At 50.7% G+C, this 18,224-nt stretch overlaps 1 protein-coding gene across 3 annotated transcripts in view; it reads right to left on the bottom strand.

The window, feature by feature from the left end:
* ADCY2 (adenylate cyclase 2) overlaps window positions 1-18,224 on the bottom strand; it is a 459,988-nt gene that overhangs the window by 52,106 nt on the left and 389,658 nt on the right. For all 3 annotated transcript variants that reach the window (XM_054018109.1, XM_054018108.1, XM_054018110.1), the window contains one exon: window positions 17,290-17,427. In XM_054018109.1, the coding sequence (XP_053874084.1) occupies window positions 17,290-17,427 (138 nt within the window). The remainder of the gene's footprint in view (window positions 1-17,289; window positions 17,428-18,224) is intronic.

The following is an 18,224-nucleotide window of genomic DNA, read 5'->3' on the forward strand; positions in this document are numbered from 1 at the left end:
CAGGTAAAGACTCTCATGCAGATCAGGCTGGTTCTGAGGAGGATATTGGGACATGGGTAGTATGGCCAGTAGGGATGCTGAGGTGGTCCCTACAGCATGGGGTACCAGTGGATTTGTGATGGGTGTTGCCAAGACCAGGACCGCCTCCGTGAATGCAAGTAAGGATGATTAGTAAGTATCGACAGTCCCTCTCCAGCTCCTGATTCATTGGTGAAAGAGAAGGCAGACTCTGGTTCCATTGATGGTACCGCTGGAGCCAATGAAAGGGTGTAGGCCATTGGAGTGGGTGGAAAGGTGTTCTGCAGTTGAAGCATATCAATGCAAGGGGAGAAATAATCTCCCTAGAGGTAGAAAGGCCTGATAGACCCCGGTTCTGTTAAGGTGAATGCGACCTGGGGCTCAAACAGAGTTCCTGATCTCCCCAGTGATAGAGATACCCTCTCTTTACTCGGTACTGGTGTTGGTGCCATGGACTTCTGCGGAGTGGGCAGATTTCGCAGCTTGTAGGCCATCAGTGCTGACAGTACTGGTGGATTAGTGCTCAGAACCACCAGATCCCCTTGTTTGTGGGACTTCATTTAATATCTATGGAGTTTGGTGTGTGCTCTGTCTCTGTGGCTTGAACTCATGGAAGGAGTGTCCACTTTCTTCATCTTTGAGGATGACTTAGCCCCAGGCTTATGGGTATACTTCCTTACCTCCTGACTAGGCCCCAGCACGGGGTCCATAGGGGCAGTTCTGCTGGCACCAAATTTGGACTTAGTAGCAGGAGGCGCTCTTCTTGTGGTTTCAGACTGATGTCCAGGGTGGGAGGGTGGGTGGGTGTCCTCTGGCCTGGGTCCGAATGAGGCCTAATGGAACTCACCATGAGGTGCTTCTGGAGGTGGAGAGCCTGGTCTTCTTGGGTACAGCTGGGGAAGGACTGGCAGATACTGAACCTAGGTGTGATGTGAGCTTCCCCAAGCAGTAGAAGCAGCGTTGGTGTTCATCACAAACTGAGAAGAAGTGCGGGCAGGAAGCACAGAGTTTGAAGCCCCATATTTTTTCACAACAATGATGACACTAACCACAACTCCCAAGTCCCCACAGACAGTCATAAAAAAAGAAAGAATCATTTAACTGGATACCCCACAGTGGATTAAACTGCATACTTGATCGTTACATTGATTGCTTCACGGGAAAAAAACTGACTGTGAGATCCTTAGCACACATCACATCCATGACAATCTCTCCACTGCTGAAAGGACAGCTATTCAGACCTTGAAATCCAACCACCAGATAGCAATCCAACCAGCAGACAAAGAGGGTGCCATTGTAGTTCTCCACCATCATGACTATGTCAATCAGGCCAAACAACAACTCTCTGACACCACCTACTATTAAGAACTCAAAGAAGACCCCACACTAGAATTTATCCAAGAATTTAAGGATATCATCAAACCCTTTCTCAAACAACACACACACACACAAAAAAATCTACATCCTCATGCCCCACAAATGCACCCCAGGGACTTTCTACATACTTCTCAAAATACACAAACAAGGGAACCCCAGCAGGCCAATCATATCTAGCCATGGCATTCTTACTGAAGGAATATCAGGACTCATAGAAACCATCCTCAAACTACTCAGCCACACAAAGGGCCAGCTTCCTCTAAGACATAATCAATTTCCTCCAGAAAATCTGCAACATTGAATTTATGGCTTATTACAACAATCTGTAACCCACTAGCCCCCCTTTTTTGTTCTCTAACACTTCTGCGGTCAATGGGCCATTTCACCTTGAATAGTCCATTAGAATATGTTAACTCCTTATGCTAAACAATCTGTTCCACCTAGTATTTAGCTGTGACACTCTGAATACCTTTCTCAGACCTGAAGTGCTCTGTATAGCTCAAAAGCTTGTCTCTTTCACCAACATACGTTGGGCCAATAAAATATATTACCTCACCCACCTTTCCCAGTAAGGCATTTTCCAATCCTTTACTCAAGCTCATGTCTCTCCTCTGTGACCTTTACAATTTTTCAACATTCTTCTTGGATTGTAGACACCAAAACTGGATGCAGTATTTCAGTAGCACTCACACCAGTGCCAATTACATAAGTAAAATAACTTCCTTATTCCAGCTCAATATTACCCTTTTTTATCTCCAAGGAACACATTAGCTCTTTTTGCCACAGTGTTGCACTGGGAGCTCATGTTTAGCTGATCATCCACAATGACCCCCAACTCTTTTTCAGGAGTCTCTGCTTCTCAGAATTGGGTCCCCTTTCCTGTCAGTTTGGCCTACATTCTTTGTTCCTAGATGTCTGACCTTACATCTGACCATATTAAAAGACATTGTTTGCTTCTGTCCAGCTTACCAAGTGATCCAGATTGAGCTGTATCAGTGACCTGTACTCTTGATTATTTACCACTCCCTCCCAGTAATTATTTTATGATTTCTTCCAGGTCACTGACAAAAACGTTAGATAGCGTAGGGCTAAGAAGAGATCCTTGCAGGTCCTCTCTAGAAACATACCTGCTCAATCATGATTCTTAGTTTACAATTACATTTTGTGACCTATCAGTTAACCAGTTGTCAAAATGGGATTGTAAGGGGACAGCTGCATTTTCTTCTGTTGAATTTACCCATTTTCAGCAGCAGCAAATTTTACTCATAAACAGCTGACACAGTCTTTTACTGAGTTAGCAGACACTGGTGCTCCCTTTTAGAGACGGACTCCCCTCTGTTGGCCTTGTCAGCCATGGCCCCACTATTATCCCACACCCTTTAAGGAACCTAATATACAGGGATGTAAATAGAAAGGATTCTGGACAGCTGCTTGTCTCCTCGCCCACTTTGCAGATCCCCAGAGGCTGGTTAAAACTTGGTCCAAAAAGAAGAAACAAAACAACCCTCTAATAATAGATTTTAAATAGGAAAATGGTCTCTTTCAAAAATTTTTTTTTTCAGTTAGGTATTACTTGTATTACAGTAGAACCTACAGGTGTCTAGTTGCTCTACAGACACATAGCAAGGGAGAGTCCCAGCCTCAAAGAGCTCACAGGCTTATTATCTAGTGTGACAGACCCAGACCAGTGGGGTACAGGAGTCTATTGGGATCCAGGATGTGGGCGGACAAAGCCTGCCCACTGCTAAAGGATCCCCCCAGCCTAAGGGGGGGTCCACAGGGCCTGGACCAAAAAATTACGGGGGACAACTAATAAAAGAACAGGGACAGGAGTGAGGTCAAAGGGTCAAAAGAAGGGAACCAGACGGGGACACCGAGCAGAGAACCCCGGACAGCGCCCACTGCTCCTCGAAGGCATCAAGGGAGTCAGTGGATGCCGTCCAGAGGAACTATGCCCGGATACATGAACGAACGGAGGACCGGAAATAGGCCCCACAGTCACAGGAGACTCCATCGGTCAACCTCCTCACTTTGGTTTTATAAATGGCCAGTTTTGCTAGGGCCAGGAGGAGGTTGACCAGGAGGTCCCGTGACTTTGTGGGGCGACGGATAGGGAGTGCATAAATAAAAAGATGAGGGGAAAAGTGCAACCAAAATTGTAACAAAATATCCCTGAAGAGCCAGAATAGGGGCTGCAGCCTGGCGCACTCCAGGTAAACATGCGCCAGGGTTTCCCTCACGCCGCAGAAGGGGCAGGTGTCTGGGATAGGGGTAAACCGCGCCAAGTGCACGCCCGTGCTCACAGCTCCGTGAAGGAGCCACCAACTTATGTCCCCGGTGGGCTTCAGGATCAGAGTAGAATAAAGGCTGGCCCACCGGGGCTCCTCACCCTCCAGAGGTGGCAGGAGGTCCCGCCACTTTGTGTCGGGGCGGGATGCGAGGGTGAGGACATGAAGAATATGGAGCATGAGCGTATATAGATGTTTCCTTGGCGCAGTCCGGAACAGAACCGGCTGCAGATCGTGCAGCCGACTAATGGCGAAGGGACGGGGGGGAGGCCCCCCGATAGGGTCTACGCGGCAGGGTCCCGATGAAAAGGTCTGGAGGGCTCAGAGTGGAGGGTAGGCGGGGAGTGCCCTCTCGCAGGACCCGGTCGAGATAGTCCCGAGCAGCGGGCGGCAAAGCGGCCCTCACCTCCTGAAGCACGCGCTGGGGAGCACGAGGTCTGGAGAGCCCCATGCGCTGAGCGAGCGTCAGGGGATCCAGCCAGTCTCCCCGGTCGTAGTCCAGGAGGTCTCCGACTTTGGTGACTTCTGCCAGGACCAACCTCTGGAGCACAATGGGGGACTCCGCTACCTGCACACGAAGCTGGGGGTTGTGTAGCAGGGGCTCCGCGAGGAGATCTGCCCCCACGGTGGCCGCCACAGACCTGGTCACAGAGAACAATTTCCAGGTCCGGAGGAGGTCCTGGTACAAGACCGGCAGCCGGGAGAGGTCTCGCAGAAGACCTCTCGGATGGAGACAAAAGAGCTGCCGGTCATATCGGAGCCCTCAGAAGCGGCGCAGGAAGGCGTGCGCCAATATGCTCCACGCCGGACTACCTGCACCATAAAGGAGCCTCTGCAGGGCCTGGAGGCGGAAGACATGGACCTGAGCGTGCAAACACTTCAGGCCCTGCTCTCCCTCCTCCAGGGGTAGATGGAGAACCCCCGCAGAGACCCAGTGCAGTCCTGACCAAAAGAACTCCAGAATCAACGTCCGGAGGGTGGTCAGGAAGCCCGGGGCCGGGACCAGGGTGTTGAGCCAGTACCAGAGCATGGACAGGACTAGTTGATTGAGCACCAGTGCTCTCCCTCAAAGGGAGAGACACCGGAGCAGTCCTGTCCATTTCCGGAGCCGCTCCGACACTCTGCCCTCTAAACCTAGCCAGTTCTCCGGCGGAGACGGATGCGTGGCAGAAAGGTAAACGCCGAGATAGAGCAGCAGACCTGCGCTCCACCGGACGGCCTGAAGCGCGGGTGGGAGGGAGCTCGCTTGCCACCCGTCCCCTACCACCAGGCCAGAGCTCTTGACCCAGTTGACCCGGGTGGAGGAGGCTGCCGAATAGATGGTCTGGCAAGCCTCCACCCGCACCAAGTCGCCCGGGTCCTGGACCACGAGGAGCACGTCGGCGGCGTACGCCGACAGGACCAGCCGCAGCTCCGGCTCCTGCAGCACCAACCCTGCCAACCTCCTACGGAAGAGACAGAGGAAGGGCTCGATTGCCAGAGCATACAGCTGGCCCGAGAGGGGGCACCCTTGACGTACTCCTCGCCCGAAGCTGACCCGTTCGGTCAGGGTCCAGTTGAGCCTGACCAAACACTCTGCGGAGGCGTACAGCACCTGGAGAAAACCCACAAACTGGGGCCCGAAGCCAAACGCTCACAGAGTGCCCAGGAGATACCCGTGGTCCACCCTGTCGAATGCCTTCTCCTGATCCAGGGACAGAAGGGCGAACGAAAGACCATCACCACACCCAAGTTCCAAGAGGTCCAAGACCAGATAGAAGTTGTCGAAGATGGTGCGGCCCGGGACGGTGTAGGTCTGGTCTGGGTGGATCACGTCCGCCAGCACGGACCCTAGCCGCAGCGAGATGGCTTTCGCTACGATTTTATAGTCCATGTTGAGGAGCGAGATGGGACGCCAATTCCGTAAATCGCAGAGGTCCCCCTTCTTCGGCAATAAGGTGAGCACGGCTCGCCTGCACGAAAGAGGGAGGACCCCGCCCTGCAAGGACTCGGCCCAGACGGTGACAAGGTCCAGGCCGAGGACGTCCCAAAACACGCGGTAGAACTCCACGGTCAGCCCGTCCATGCCCGGAGATTTATTGGTGGGCATGCGGTGGAGGGCTTCCGAGAACTCAGCCGGAGTGAGAGGCAGCTCCAGCCAGTCTCAGTTGCCCGCGCTGACCGTCGGGAGTTCATCCCAGAGCATTCTGCAAGCGTTAGGATCGGTCGGATCCGGGGAGAAAAGGCCTGCGTAGAAGGCCCTGGCCCTCCCGCACATTTCCACCGGATCCGTGAGGGGGGTGCCGTCCTCTGCTAGAAGGGAGGTGATGTGCTTCTTAGCCCCCCTCTTTTTCTCCAGGGCATAGAAGAAGCAGGAGCCGTGATCCATCTCCTGAAGGAGGTGGATGCGGGATTGAACAAAGGCACCTCGGGCCCGATGGTCCTCGAGGGTCCGCAGCTCTTCCCGCTTCTCCCGGCACGCTCCGCAGAGGGATGGATCACCGGGGCTGGCGGCCAGACGCCTCTCCAGCTCTAAGACCTTCCGTTCCAACTGCCCTATCGCTGCATCCCTCCGTCGGCTGGCGCCCCAGGTGTAGTCATGGCAGAAGAGCCGGGCGCGCACCTTCCCCAGGTCCCACCATCGCCGCACCGAGGGAAAGGCACGCCGGTGCCCTCGCCAGGCCAGCCAAAACTCCCGGAAGGACGCCACGAAGCCCACATCCTCCAACAAGCTATTATTAAAGTGCCAATAGGTCGGCCCCGGCCTCTCCGCGCCGAGAGAGGCTGTCACGGTGACTAGATGGTGATCTGAAAAAGGGGCCGGCCGGACGCTGGAGGAGTGGGCCCGGGAAAGATGGAAGCGTGACATATAGATGCGGTCCAACCGGGAGTGGTACGACCGATGGACCTCCACCCGGACAAAAGTGAATGTCGAAACGTCATCTGGGTGGTGGTCGCGCCAGACGTCCACCAGGGAGTGATGTTCGATGATCTCCCGGAGGACATCCGCAGCGGCCGGGTGCTGCTCGGTCCCCGAGTGGTCCCGTTCCTCAAGGGTGGCGTTAAAGTCTGCGCCCAGGACCAGGCACTCGCGAGGATCCAAGGTGCCGAGGAAGGTGGATGCCTGCTGATAAACACACAACCTCTCCGGGCCCAATATCGGGGTGTAAACGTTGACGAGATTAACCACAATCCCCTCCATGTGGACCCGGAGGTGCAGCAGACGGCCCGGCACAGCCTCGGCGACCCCCAGCACCTCGGGCCATAGGTCGGGGGAGAACAGGGTCGCCACTCCAGCCGTACGAACTGTGAGGTGGCTAAAATAGACCCTGTCCCCCCACTCCAGCCGCCAGCTAGCTTCAGCGGCCGGATCCGTATGGGTCTCCTGCAGGAAAATCACAGAGTACCCCCAGTCCTGAAGGAAGGAGAGCACCTGTCTCCTGCGGAGACTCATCCTACAGCCTCGGGTGTTTAATGTTGTGAAGATGACCGGTGCCATGAGGAGGGCTGGGGGGGATCCTCGCTAGCAGAGACACCCACGGCCTCTGTCGGGCCGCGCAACAATCCATGACTTACCCCATAGGTGATTAAGGAGTCACGGAAGAGGCGGACCTGTTGGTAGGCCGCGGCGGCCTGCCTCCCAGTCCTCTTACCCTCCCCCACGAGGGCCCTCACGGCCCGGAGGATCTGATGGAAATCTCCCCATCGCTGGAGTGCAAGTTGTACCTTGTTGCGGGAGCCATGGACCTCCTCAAGGAATTCCCGTAGCTCCTCTCTCAGCATATGGGGGGGTGGGGTTATCGATCTATGGCTATCGCCCAGCAGGGCCCCTGTCTTAGCCCCGTGGCCCACCGAGACGGGCAAGCAGGGGGCAGACCCTCGACGTGGCGTCCGATGGGCTGGTGCCACATGGCCCGTCTCAGACCCTGGATCAATGGGGGGCGGCGGAGGGAAAATAGCAGCCCCTTGTGGGTCGGGACAGGGAAAAACAAAGGCCGCTTCTTGGGGGTCATCCTCTGGGATATGGAAGGAGACAACCCTAGAGGGGGCAATAGCATCATGGGAAGTGGAAGGGACAGGGACGGGGTCGGTGTCAGGTGCAGGGTCGGAGTCAGGAATAGGGACAGGGGAAGGGGCGATAGTGGGATCGGGGGCCCCAGCAGCCAGGCCACTGCGTGGGGGAGGTGGCACTCCACAAAGGGGCTCAGGGATTTGCAGGGAGGGAGGTGGGCCCTCGGTGATGCCAGACTCATGCTCCAAGGCAGATGGTAAGGCCACGGCATCCATAGGTGGAGAATCAACGATGGGACCCTCACCCGGGAAGGAGGTAGGCTGCCCCTCAGCCATGAGGGAGTCCCTTGGCAACTCGGGTGCCGGTTGCATGGTACTGGCCGTCGCTTCAAGAGGCTCGGCGGCTGCTAGCGGGGTGCCATCTGTGGCTGGGTTAGTGGAAGAGTCCAGGGGCTCCTCGGAGGCGGGAGCGGAAGCAGTGGGTAGGGGGACAGAACATCGGAAAGGGAGGCCGAGGTGAGGTCGCTCAGATCGAGGCCCGCTGGCAGAGGGTCGTCCTCCCTTTGGGTAACCTGGGTCAGACCCAGGGCCTCGATCTCCTCATAAATGGAAGGGAGATCACTTTCCACAACCCCAGGGCTCTCCCCACCTGCACCCGAAGCGACGCTCGCCTTGGTGCATGCAGGGGCTTCAGATTGTAAGGAGGAGAGAGGGGCTCCATCAGGGGCTTCCACAGGAAGGGACTCCGGAGGAGGGGTAGTGCTACCCTCCGATGCTGCCACGTCTTCCCCAGTCGGTAATGGTGGACAAAACCCACGCAGGGGCAAAGTGGAAGGCTCAGCATCGGTGCCCCCCTTCCTGGTCTTCTGCGGGGCTACCGCATCAGATGGAAGGAGCGGAGCTCGAGCCTTCCGCTTGCCCCGCTTCCCCTGCACTAAGGACCAGCCCTCCATGGCATCATCCGGGGGCTGGCTAACAGGGGTCAGGTCAGGGAGCAAGGGCAAAGGCTTAGGGACTCGGGGAGGTAATGGTGGGGCAGCATGTAGGAGGGAGGATTCTCCCTGGGGCATGCCCTCTTCTATGCCCGGCGATATCCCTACCTCACCCTCCTCCACAGGCCCCGCCAGATCGCAGGTGGCAGAGGCGGGGCCCACTCGCTCGTCTAGGCGCACTGGGGGAGATTCCCCTTGGGCCCGAGCGGGAGTGTTGGTGGGCCGGAAAGGAGGAGGGGCGGCTTTGGGCGCCGGGCAGCTAGGGGTGCCGGCGATGACGGGGCCGGCGCCCTGCCAGGGCTCAGGGGTCTCTGATGTTCCTCCATGCCGGGCCAAGGGGCAGTCCCTCCGGATGTGTCCTATCACCCGGCAGAGGTAGCACCGGGCCTCCCCCGTTGAATAATGCACCCAGTAGCGGACCCTCTGGTAGGGGACCAAGAAGGACCCCTCGAGCGCCTCACCGTCACGTGCTGCCGGCGGTAGTTGTAACTGTACCTGCCGGCGGAACGAGAGGACATGACGGAGGGCGGGGTCTTTGCAGCCCAATGGGAGAGAGCTGACCACAGAGATCGGCCTCCCCAGGGTAGAGAGGGTGGGTAACAGGGCGGCATTTGAAAGGAAGGGAGGGACGGAAGTCAGGACCAATCAGGCGCCCAGGTCTTCTAGCGGCTCCAGGGGGACGTATACGCCCCCCACCGCCAGGCCCTTCTCCACTGCCTCCTGGGCTGCGGCCTCCGATGCTAGGAAGAAGACGACCTTTCCATACATCTTAGTGGCCGCCACAATGGCCGTTGGCCCCACCACCCTCGCCAACGCCCACACGTAGGTCTTCACGTGGGGCGACGCGGGTACCAGGAGGCAACGGACGCCGTGCTTCCTGGTTAAGGTGGGGAAGGGGCCCCGGCCGCTATAGATGGTAGCAGAGGTGGTGGATGGGGAAAATGATGTGGCGGCAGGCGGGGGGGCTGCCGCCACCTGGGCGTATGCCCTGGGAGCTGGGGGTGGGACAGCCACAGAGCTGGTGGAGGGAACAGCAGGGAGAAACGCTGCTGCCAGTTGTGGTGCCGCGGCAGTGGGGGCACCCCCCTGCCATGGAGGGTCTGGCTTTTTTAACGGGGCCTTTACCCTTCTTTGTGTCCTGGCCCTTCCTGCCGGCTGGGGGGACTCCCCCAGAGTCAGAGGGGGCGAGGGACGTGGCAGCAGCGGAGGTCACCTCGTTACCCACCGCTGCCGGCATTCCAGCAGGGGTGGTAGCAAGTGGCTCAGCGGCGGCGGTTGAGGTAGAGGCTAGGGGAGATGATGGTAGGGCGGGTGGAGGAGGGGCAGCAGGGTCTGCCCGAGGGGTCTCACTCTCCTCGTCCCCTGCCATAATGAGGATGGGGGGAGAGCAAACACTGGAGGGAGGGTAGGGAAGGGGGAAGCAGGTCGTTCACTCCTCCCCGCTAGGCTGTAGGCAGGGGAGGAGGGCGCCAAAAAAGGGGGGTGTGGATGGGGGGCTATCAAGGGCTAGGGGTCAGTCACCGACTCAGGGAACGTTTCCGGCTCCTCTTGTTGCACCAAGGAAGGGAGGATATAACAGCATTGGGGGGGGGTGCAGTGAGACAGAATCAAACTAAAACGGGGAGGGGCACAAGCGCATAGGACGGGACATGGGCGCACGAGGGGATGGGCTAATCAGGGCAAGGGGACCGCAGGGGGAAGGGAGCAACCAGGCGGGAAATGGGCCAGAGGAACCATGGGGCTAGCTTCAGAGGCTGGGGCAGGTCAAACAACGGCTGCAGAGGGAAAGGGCGGGGCAGGCAAACTGGAGCTAGCGAGGGGCTGGGGCATGGGGCAGGGGCAAAAGGCAGTAAGGGGCAAACGGGTAGGTAACAGGGGCAAAGCTGGGGGCTTGCTATAGGGGGGAGAGGGTCAGTCCAAAAGGGGGGGGCACGTGCACCCAGGTGTGCTTGCAACAAAAAAGAAATTCCTTGTAAGCTGGCTGCTGTATCAGGCCCTATGATGGCAACAGGGCGAGGCAAGCCTTGGGGAGCAGCTGAGTCCCAGAGGCAGGAGCCCAAGGCAGATGGTGAGTAGCCAGTGGGGGCGGTGGAGGGGGCAACGATGATGGTGGTGGAGGGGGTCGGGGGGGGGACACAGATGGACCAGGGGGCAGGCTCCACGCCACACCCCCTGTGTCTCCACAAACACAGTCTAGATCCCTACCACAAGAGCACAGTTCAAAAGTTACTCAGTCCGGGAGGGCCCCCTCTACGGTGGTCTGTAGAATTCCTACGCGCTCCCCCACTGGCAGATGGTCCTCTTCTTCTCCTCAGGGCTCCAGCAGCTCCCCAGCAGCAAACGCAGCAGCTCCAGGCGGCAGTCTGGTGGCCAGCAGGAAGGACCCTTCTCAGGTGGAGGTGGTGGTGGCATCCCCAGCAGCAGGAGCAATGGTTGGGGTCTCTCCCTCCCCTCCTCTGGAGAGTGGGCCAGCAGGTCCCCCCCAAGGGGCTGGAGCAGCAGCACCCAAGGGTGTGGGTGGGTCTAGCAGCCAGCCAGCAAGCAAGCAGGTAGCAGAGAAAGAGGAGGAGCAGCTCCCTCCCTCCCTCCAGGCCAGAGGGCTACAGGAGAGTGATCTCTTAGTCACAGGTCAGACAGGGTCTCTGTTCCCTGAGTGCCCACAGCAGGGGCTGTACTAGAGTAATCAGGAGCCTGCTAGAACCAGTTAAGGCAGGCAGGCTAATTAGGACACCTGGAGCCAATTAAGAAGAAGCTGCTGGACTGAATTAAGGCAGGCTAATCAGGGCACCTGGGCTTTAAAAAGGAACTCACTTCAGTTTGTGGTGTGAGTGTGAGGTGTTGGGAGCAAGAGGCAAGGAGCTGAGAGTGAGAGGGTGTGCTGCTGGAGGACTGAGGAGCACAAGTGTTATTAGTCACCAGGAGGAAGGTCCTGTGGTGAGACTAAGGAAGGTGTTTGGAGGAGGCCATAGGGAAGTAGCCCAGGGAGTTGTAGCTGTCATACAGTGTTACAGGAGGCACTATAGACAGCTACAGTCCACAGGGCCCTGGGCTGGAACCTGGAGTAGAGGGCGGGCCCAGGTTCCCCCCAATCTGCCTAATTGACTTGGACTGTGGGTTCTTCCAGAGGGGAAGGTCTCTGGGCTGTTCCCCACTCCACACGGTGAATCTCTGAGGCAAGAAAATCCGCCAATAAGCGCAGGACCTACCGAGATAGAGGAGGAACTTTATCACACTAGATAGAGAAAGCAATCATGGAGTGAGAGAGGGTATAAAATACAAGCACAGGGAATGCAATGATGGTTCAAAAATGTCATGTTAGCAGCACATTTAATGATAATTATGAGTGGGTTTTATTTTATTTTTATATATGTATTATGGATAAAAACTGTATTCTAGGACTGGGTAGATGTGATGGAGGCAGGAAGGAATTAGCTAAAAGCAAAAACAAAGGAAGGGAGAGGTGACATTGAGAAGTCAGGAAGAATGGAGAGGACCAGACAGGGCTGGCAGAAGAAAAATGAACTGAAAAGACTGCGAAGAAGGAAGCAGGAGTGGGTTGGAGCAAGCAGCCAATCAGCATAGAGGAAAGAATGTCTTGAGTTTTGCTAAAAGACACAGTACTGCTAGTTTCATAGCTCCATGCAGATAACAAAGATACACGCTTGTGAGACAGTGTTGTGCCTTTATTCACAACTTCCTCTTCTATGGTGGATATGGTAGAGGTACCTCTGATTTACCTGAATTGCCTGACACGTGTATAAGACTGGCATAAAAATCTGCCATTCTTGGGAGCATCAGAACTCCCCTAGGTTCGTAAATGCTCTAAAGCTACTCTCCTCACGGCTTTAATCCTGTTAGGGTCCACACATTAGGTTTATGACACAGACTGACAGGCACAATGAGAATTAGGATTTTATATTTTCTATCCAGCTACTCATTAAATCTCCCAAGTTTGATGACCTAATAGGTCTTTTCTATCTCTGTCTCCCTGAGAGTTCAGGATTATTCCCTACAGTATATTTCCTAGTGCTTTGTTTCATCCAGTTACAATTCCCAACAAAAGGGGCATCCTCCTTTCCCCCTGGATGAATATTGCACACACTATCATAACTCACTACATCTAATCTTCAGTGAGACCAGGATTAGACCCCACCGGCTATCGTTAAAAAGTATTTCTGATATTTACATTACATTGTCTGTTTTTAAATTTCATACCATTATTCCTGGCTATATTACTGTAACAACAATAAAACTAGATTAAAATATTTAGTAAAAAAATACTTTGAACTATCAGTGTTCTCTACAACTGTCCCTTGCAATATGAAGTGTGAGTTTTAGTTGGCATTTTGGGTTTGATTTTATGATTTATTAGATACAGTATGGGTAGATATTCATTAGACCTTAATGGCTATATTTTGCCTTTTCCTAATGAAGGAGTTCATGGAAATAAATGCAGTTAATGGACTCTATTCTTAAGAATATGTTGCTTGGAGCTATAATAATGATACTTCAGTCTCACCCACAATTTACTATTAATATTAAGCCAATGCAAATTTTGCAATAATATTTTAAAGTCATTTTTGAAAATCAGAGCTAAGATTTAGTGCCAAGGTGGGAATTGTACTTAAAATGATCATCAAATGAATATCATGGAACATGGTTATTTGTTATATTGCAGTCAAAAGTGCTAACAAGACAATAAGGCTTTAAAGTACAGCTTTTGAAGCTCTACAGTCATTTGCATTCTGAATAAAAGAAGAACTTGAACTAATTAAAGACAATTTGTTGAAAAAAGCATCATTTTGACCTTGTTCATTTTAGGAACAATTTTTAATTTTATAAACATTCATACACTAGTGTAGTTTTAACTTCAACCCAAAAGTAAACTTCTTTGTTTCATTTCTACTTACAATTACCAAAAAGAAGAAATGCAAAATGTGGATCCAGACTGAGAATGGAACTTAGTAGAATTTTGATAATGTTTGAATCTGGGGTTTGTTTTGAGCCTCTCTCTTCTTATCATACAAGGTGGAGAATGTGAGGGAAACCTCTCGTCCCCCATAAGCAACACCCCCTCCCCAACCAACCTACAATTATCTTCATAGACTGAACCAGATAAAGTTCTAGTAGCTCTTGCTCCTTTCACAAATCTTACATGTCAGTGTTTAGGAACTCAGAGAAGTAGATTTCATCATTCAGACATCTCAAGTGTAGTTATTACAAATGGCTGACTACTGTCTCCTGAAAAATGCTATGTGAAAGCAAAAAAAAAAAAAGTAATATGTATTCAAAACAATTCTGTAATTAACTGAAGGACACTTACCATTTTCAAACTATTTTTAAAAACTCTAAGTAAGTAAGCCTAGTAACTACCCTGTGAAAGAGTGAAGGGTACAATTGTCAAAAGTGCTTTTCCTAAGTACCATTGACTTTCAGTGAAACTAAAGCTATGTCTATACTGTGTACCTTCCAGCATCACAGCTGCTCTTTGCCAACAGGAGAGAGCTCGCCTGCCGGCAAAATAAAATCACCCCCAATGAGACAGTGTCTCCCACCAACATAGCACTGTCCGCACCAGCGCTTTTTGTCGGTAAAACTTTTGTTGGTCAACAGAACACTACCAACAAAAGTGCAGTGTAGACACAGCTGAAGATTCCAAAGTGCCCAAGGCCCAGATTTTTAAGGTATTTAAGTGTTCAAAAGAGATTTAGGCACTTAGGAGCCTAAATTCCATTGACTGTCAATGGGATTTTGGTTCCTAAGTGCCTAAATCCCTTTTGAAAATGAGATTTTGTCTCTTAAATAAGTTAGATATATGCTGAACACAGCAATACCAAATACTTTAAACATCTGGGGTAAATCACTTTTGAAAAAAAATACTCTAAGTAAATAGTACTATTCCCATTTTTAGATGGGCAACTGGGGCAGAGAAATTACAAGACTTTCCCAATTTTAAAGAGGGAATCGGGCATGGGGCCAAGAAAATAAACAGTAGTTCTTGGCTCCCATGCTTCGCTCAAGCCACTAGACCACGTGTCCCTCAGATTAAAAGTGGTCAGTTGATTCCAATGCTACGCAGCCACAGGATTGGAGGCTCCCCGCCCTTTTTAATGAATATTTAGAAATCAGTCAATGCCCCCTCAGAATTCCACTGAAATGCAATCATTTGTTTACTTGTGAATTATGTATTTAATAGGTTAGTAATGGTCTATTAATACAATTACATGAATTTATCATATTACAAGAGAAGAGAAAAGCACATTCCTGCATTACTGGAAACGGAAAGCAATTTGTCATTTTGGCCTTCCACAGAGAAGTAATCAAAGAACAGAAAGAAAGAAGAAAATAAGAAAATAGCCAGGATTTGACCTTATTAATTTTAAAGAGTGATCTTGCTCAGTTTGAAATCAATTTTTCTATTAACTGAATTGGGACCTTAAATGATACATTTAATTTCATATAAATGAGAAATAATTAAACTGTATTAGAAGCCATTTTTATTATATGGTAGAATGCCCCAAGCACCTAGGATCTGCAACAAAATGGTTTAACATTTCTCATTTTATCAACCATAACTCATTATCTAAATTAATAGCCACAGATTGTGGTTTCTGCCATGCAGGGGAGGGGGAAGCAAAAGGGAACAGCTATAGTGTTGAAGGGGGGAGGGCATATATGTCATTATGCCTCTGAAGGACAGACTGGCAGAATGGCTCAGGGGAGTCAGTGCAAGTATTCTCAGCTCTAGTCTTTACTACGTGAGCTTCCCTAGTGCCAGCCACTGAACAACAGCTAACATGCTGCGCCCTAGCCAATGTTCCCTCTATTTTTTCCATCCATGTACAAAATGAATTTTGTTATGTTCACCAATATTGAGGTAATGTGTGGATGTGAATCACCAATAGAAACAAAAACCCTAGATATAATATATTTTTTTAAAAAGTTACCATAGGGATAATTACTCCAGCCAGAACAGGTTAGGCATTTTAGAACTCACTACTCAAAGAATAAAATTTAAGCATAAGAGAGGAATAAAAATTATGAAATGCATAGACCAGTCAAAAAACTAAAATAACAGCACTTTGAAGGAATAAAATCACAGAGAATATATGTGCATTGCGGAAAGTATCAAGAAGTAACAACAACAAAAACAATGATACAAGTATGTGTGGGGAGGTGAGTGGGAAAGACAGAGTGTGTGTATGTGTGTGTGAGAGACACACGTATGTGAGAGACAATATGTCTGTATGTGTGTATGAGACACACAGTGTGTGAGTGAGAGACACATTGTATGTGTGTGAGAGACACAGTGTGTGTGTGTGTGAGTGAGAGAGAGAGAGAGACATATGCTGCCCCTTTAAGTATGCTGCCCCTTTAAATAGATCCGCATTCACCAGTCTTAAGCCTGCTTGTTCAGAAACAGCAGCAGCCACCAGCAACCTCCATCCCACATCCCACTTCCGAGACCTGTCATGTCCCTCCCCCACTCTGTGGAGATGCAATGAGAGGGGGGGACACCTTGCTGTCAGAAACACCCCCACCCCTCCCCCCAAGAGACTCCTGGAAACAGCTGGCCAGGGGCTCCAAGGCAGAGGGTGTGGCAGTGGGGGGAGGGGCACCTGAAGTGCGTGGCACTTGATAGACTGCTGGGTGGCCATGCAGCTTAGAGGGAACTTAGGTCCTAGCCATACCACCTACCCAGCTGAGTATCTCCCCTCCCTCTTCTTGGTGCTATGGAGTATCACTGGGCACATTTGCCTGGCTCTGCCTACCACATAAGAAGAGCTAGATCATCACTCTACCTGGAAGGGAGGAGGGGAATGAAGCTCTTTGTATGCTTTTCCTCACTAATGCATTCACACAGGGCAAGATAGAATGTAGTCCCTTATGTTGTTTCTGTGTTCCCTAAAATAATTGTAGCTAGTATTTTTACCCCATTTCACTACTCTGATTTAAGTAAAAGACATTTTTTGTAACATTTTCAAAGGCACCTTGGTGGCTTAGCTTTCATCCCACTAACAGGCTCCTAAGTCACTTTGGCACTTTTGAAAATTTTAACCTTTGTCATTTTAAAACAGATTTTCTTTTTTTTAATAAGGAAGAATTTTAAATTAAATGGTGTGTAAACTATGAACATGTTGTGGGGAACAGACAGGTGTCAGAAAAATCAAAGTGAAATTCAAGCTCTTTGTACAGCATTTTGCAGACATTCTGCTAGCATCATAATCCACTGAACTGATCCCTGAACTGTGATGAGCAAATATTTTGTTATTTTTTTCTGACAATCCATATTTGAATTCTGGATTAGAATTATTTATTTTCACACTCAGACTGTTTTAAGATTCCCCCAGTACCCTTTACATGCAAAAATTCTCATAACAAACATGTCCAAGAACGGAATTATCGTTGAGGACGTATCATACGCAGAGGTCAGAATTGATCACCCCTACTATACTGTATGTTTGCTTTGCTTTGAATTTCTGAGTCATTGGAAGGCCATTACTATCATTCACCCTACTGAAATAACTACAGACCACAACTTTAAAATGTCATCCAAGTAGATGATAAAAATAAAAATAGACCTCACTGGCACAGAAAGAAAAACAAAACATCATTATGCTTACCATATTGAATATGGCCATCGTTAATGTTATAGTAGTAGTTGTCAATGTGAGAGTGATTCGTGGCCAGGGACGGTTTGCAATTATTCCAGATGATTTCAAAATCCACAACAGTGAAGCTGAGGCTTTATTGCTGCATTGCTAAGTATAGAAAATATGAAACACATAACAGCATGAGTATTCTTAATTCCTATGAGTTCCTTTAGGTTATAATTAAGAATGATCACAATTCTGAATGGCATTAATATGTAGGTCAATTAACTGAAAAGAACATTGCACAGAAGTGTTCAACTGTTATCTTGCCACAGTGGTTAATTATCTTATAAATTAAGAAAATTCTTGACATAATATCAGTCCTGGGATTTAGATTGCAAACTAGGTAATAGTTTATTAAACACCCACAATACAATACTACTAAATAATAAATCATAATGAAGAATATAAAATTAACACCAACATCATCATCACTATTACTAAACTTTTTAAAAAAATAACCAATGCCTGAAGGCCTCTGGGCATTTAAAGAAACAACCAAGGGTATGTTTTCACTGCACAGTTAATCCAGATCTCTTACTCAGGTTTTTGCCCCTACCATCCACACTGAAAAAGCTCAGACCCAGGTTTGGAGGTGCTTTAAGCCCAGGCTAGTTTACACAAATGAGGACATAGATTAGAACCCACTCACATTATTGAAGGATGCACAGAAAAAAACACTCCGTGCTGATAGTCCTCTAATGCCCTTCTTACAACTCCCTCTGCAGGATGGGCAAGTTTTCCTGCAATTGACACAAATGACTGAGAAAGTATCCTATAGTGTCTCAACACAAAGAACCAGGGATGTCTGTGTCCCCCACATGCCCTTCCTTCCCTCCGTCTCTCACAGGCAAATGTGGAAACAGTAAGGACACAGTAATGCAAGTAGGACTTTGTTGTGGGGA

This window comes from Malaclemys terrapin, chromosome 2, assembly GCF_027887155.1.
Source record: "Malaclemys terrapin pileata isolate rMalTer1 chromosome 2, rMalTer1.hap1, whole genome shotgun sequence".
In the NCBI taxonomy this organism is placed as follows: Eukaryota; Metazoa; Chordata; order Testudines; family Emydidae; genus Malaclemys; species Malaclemys terrapin.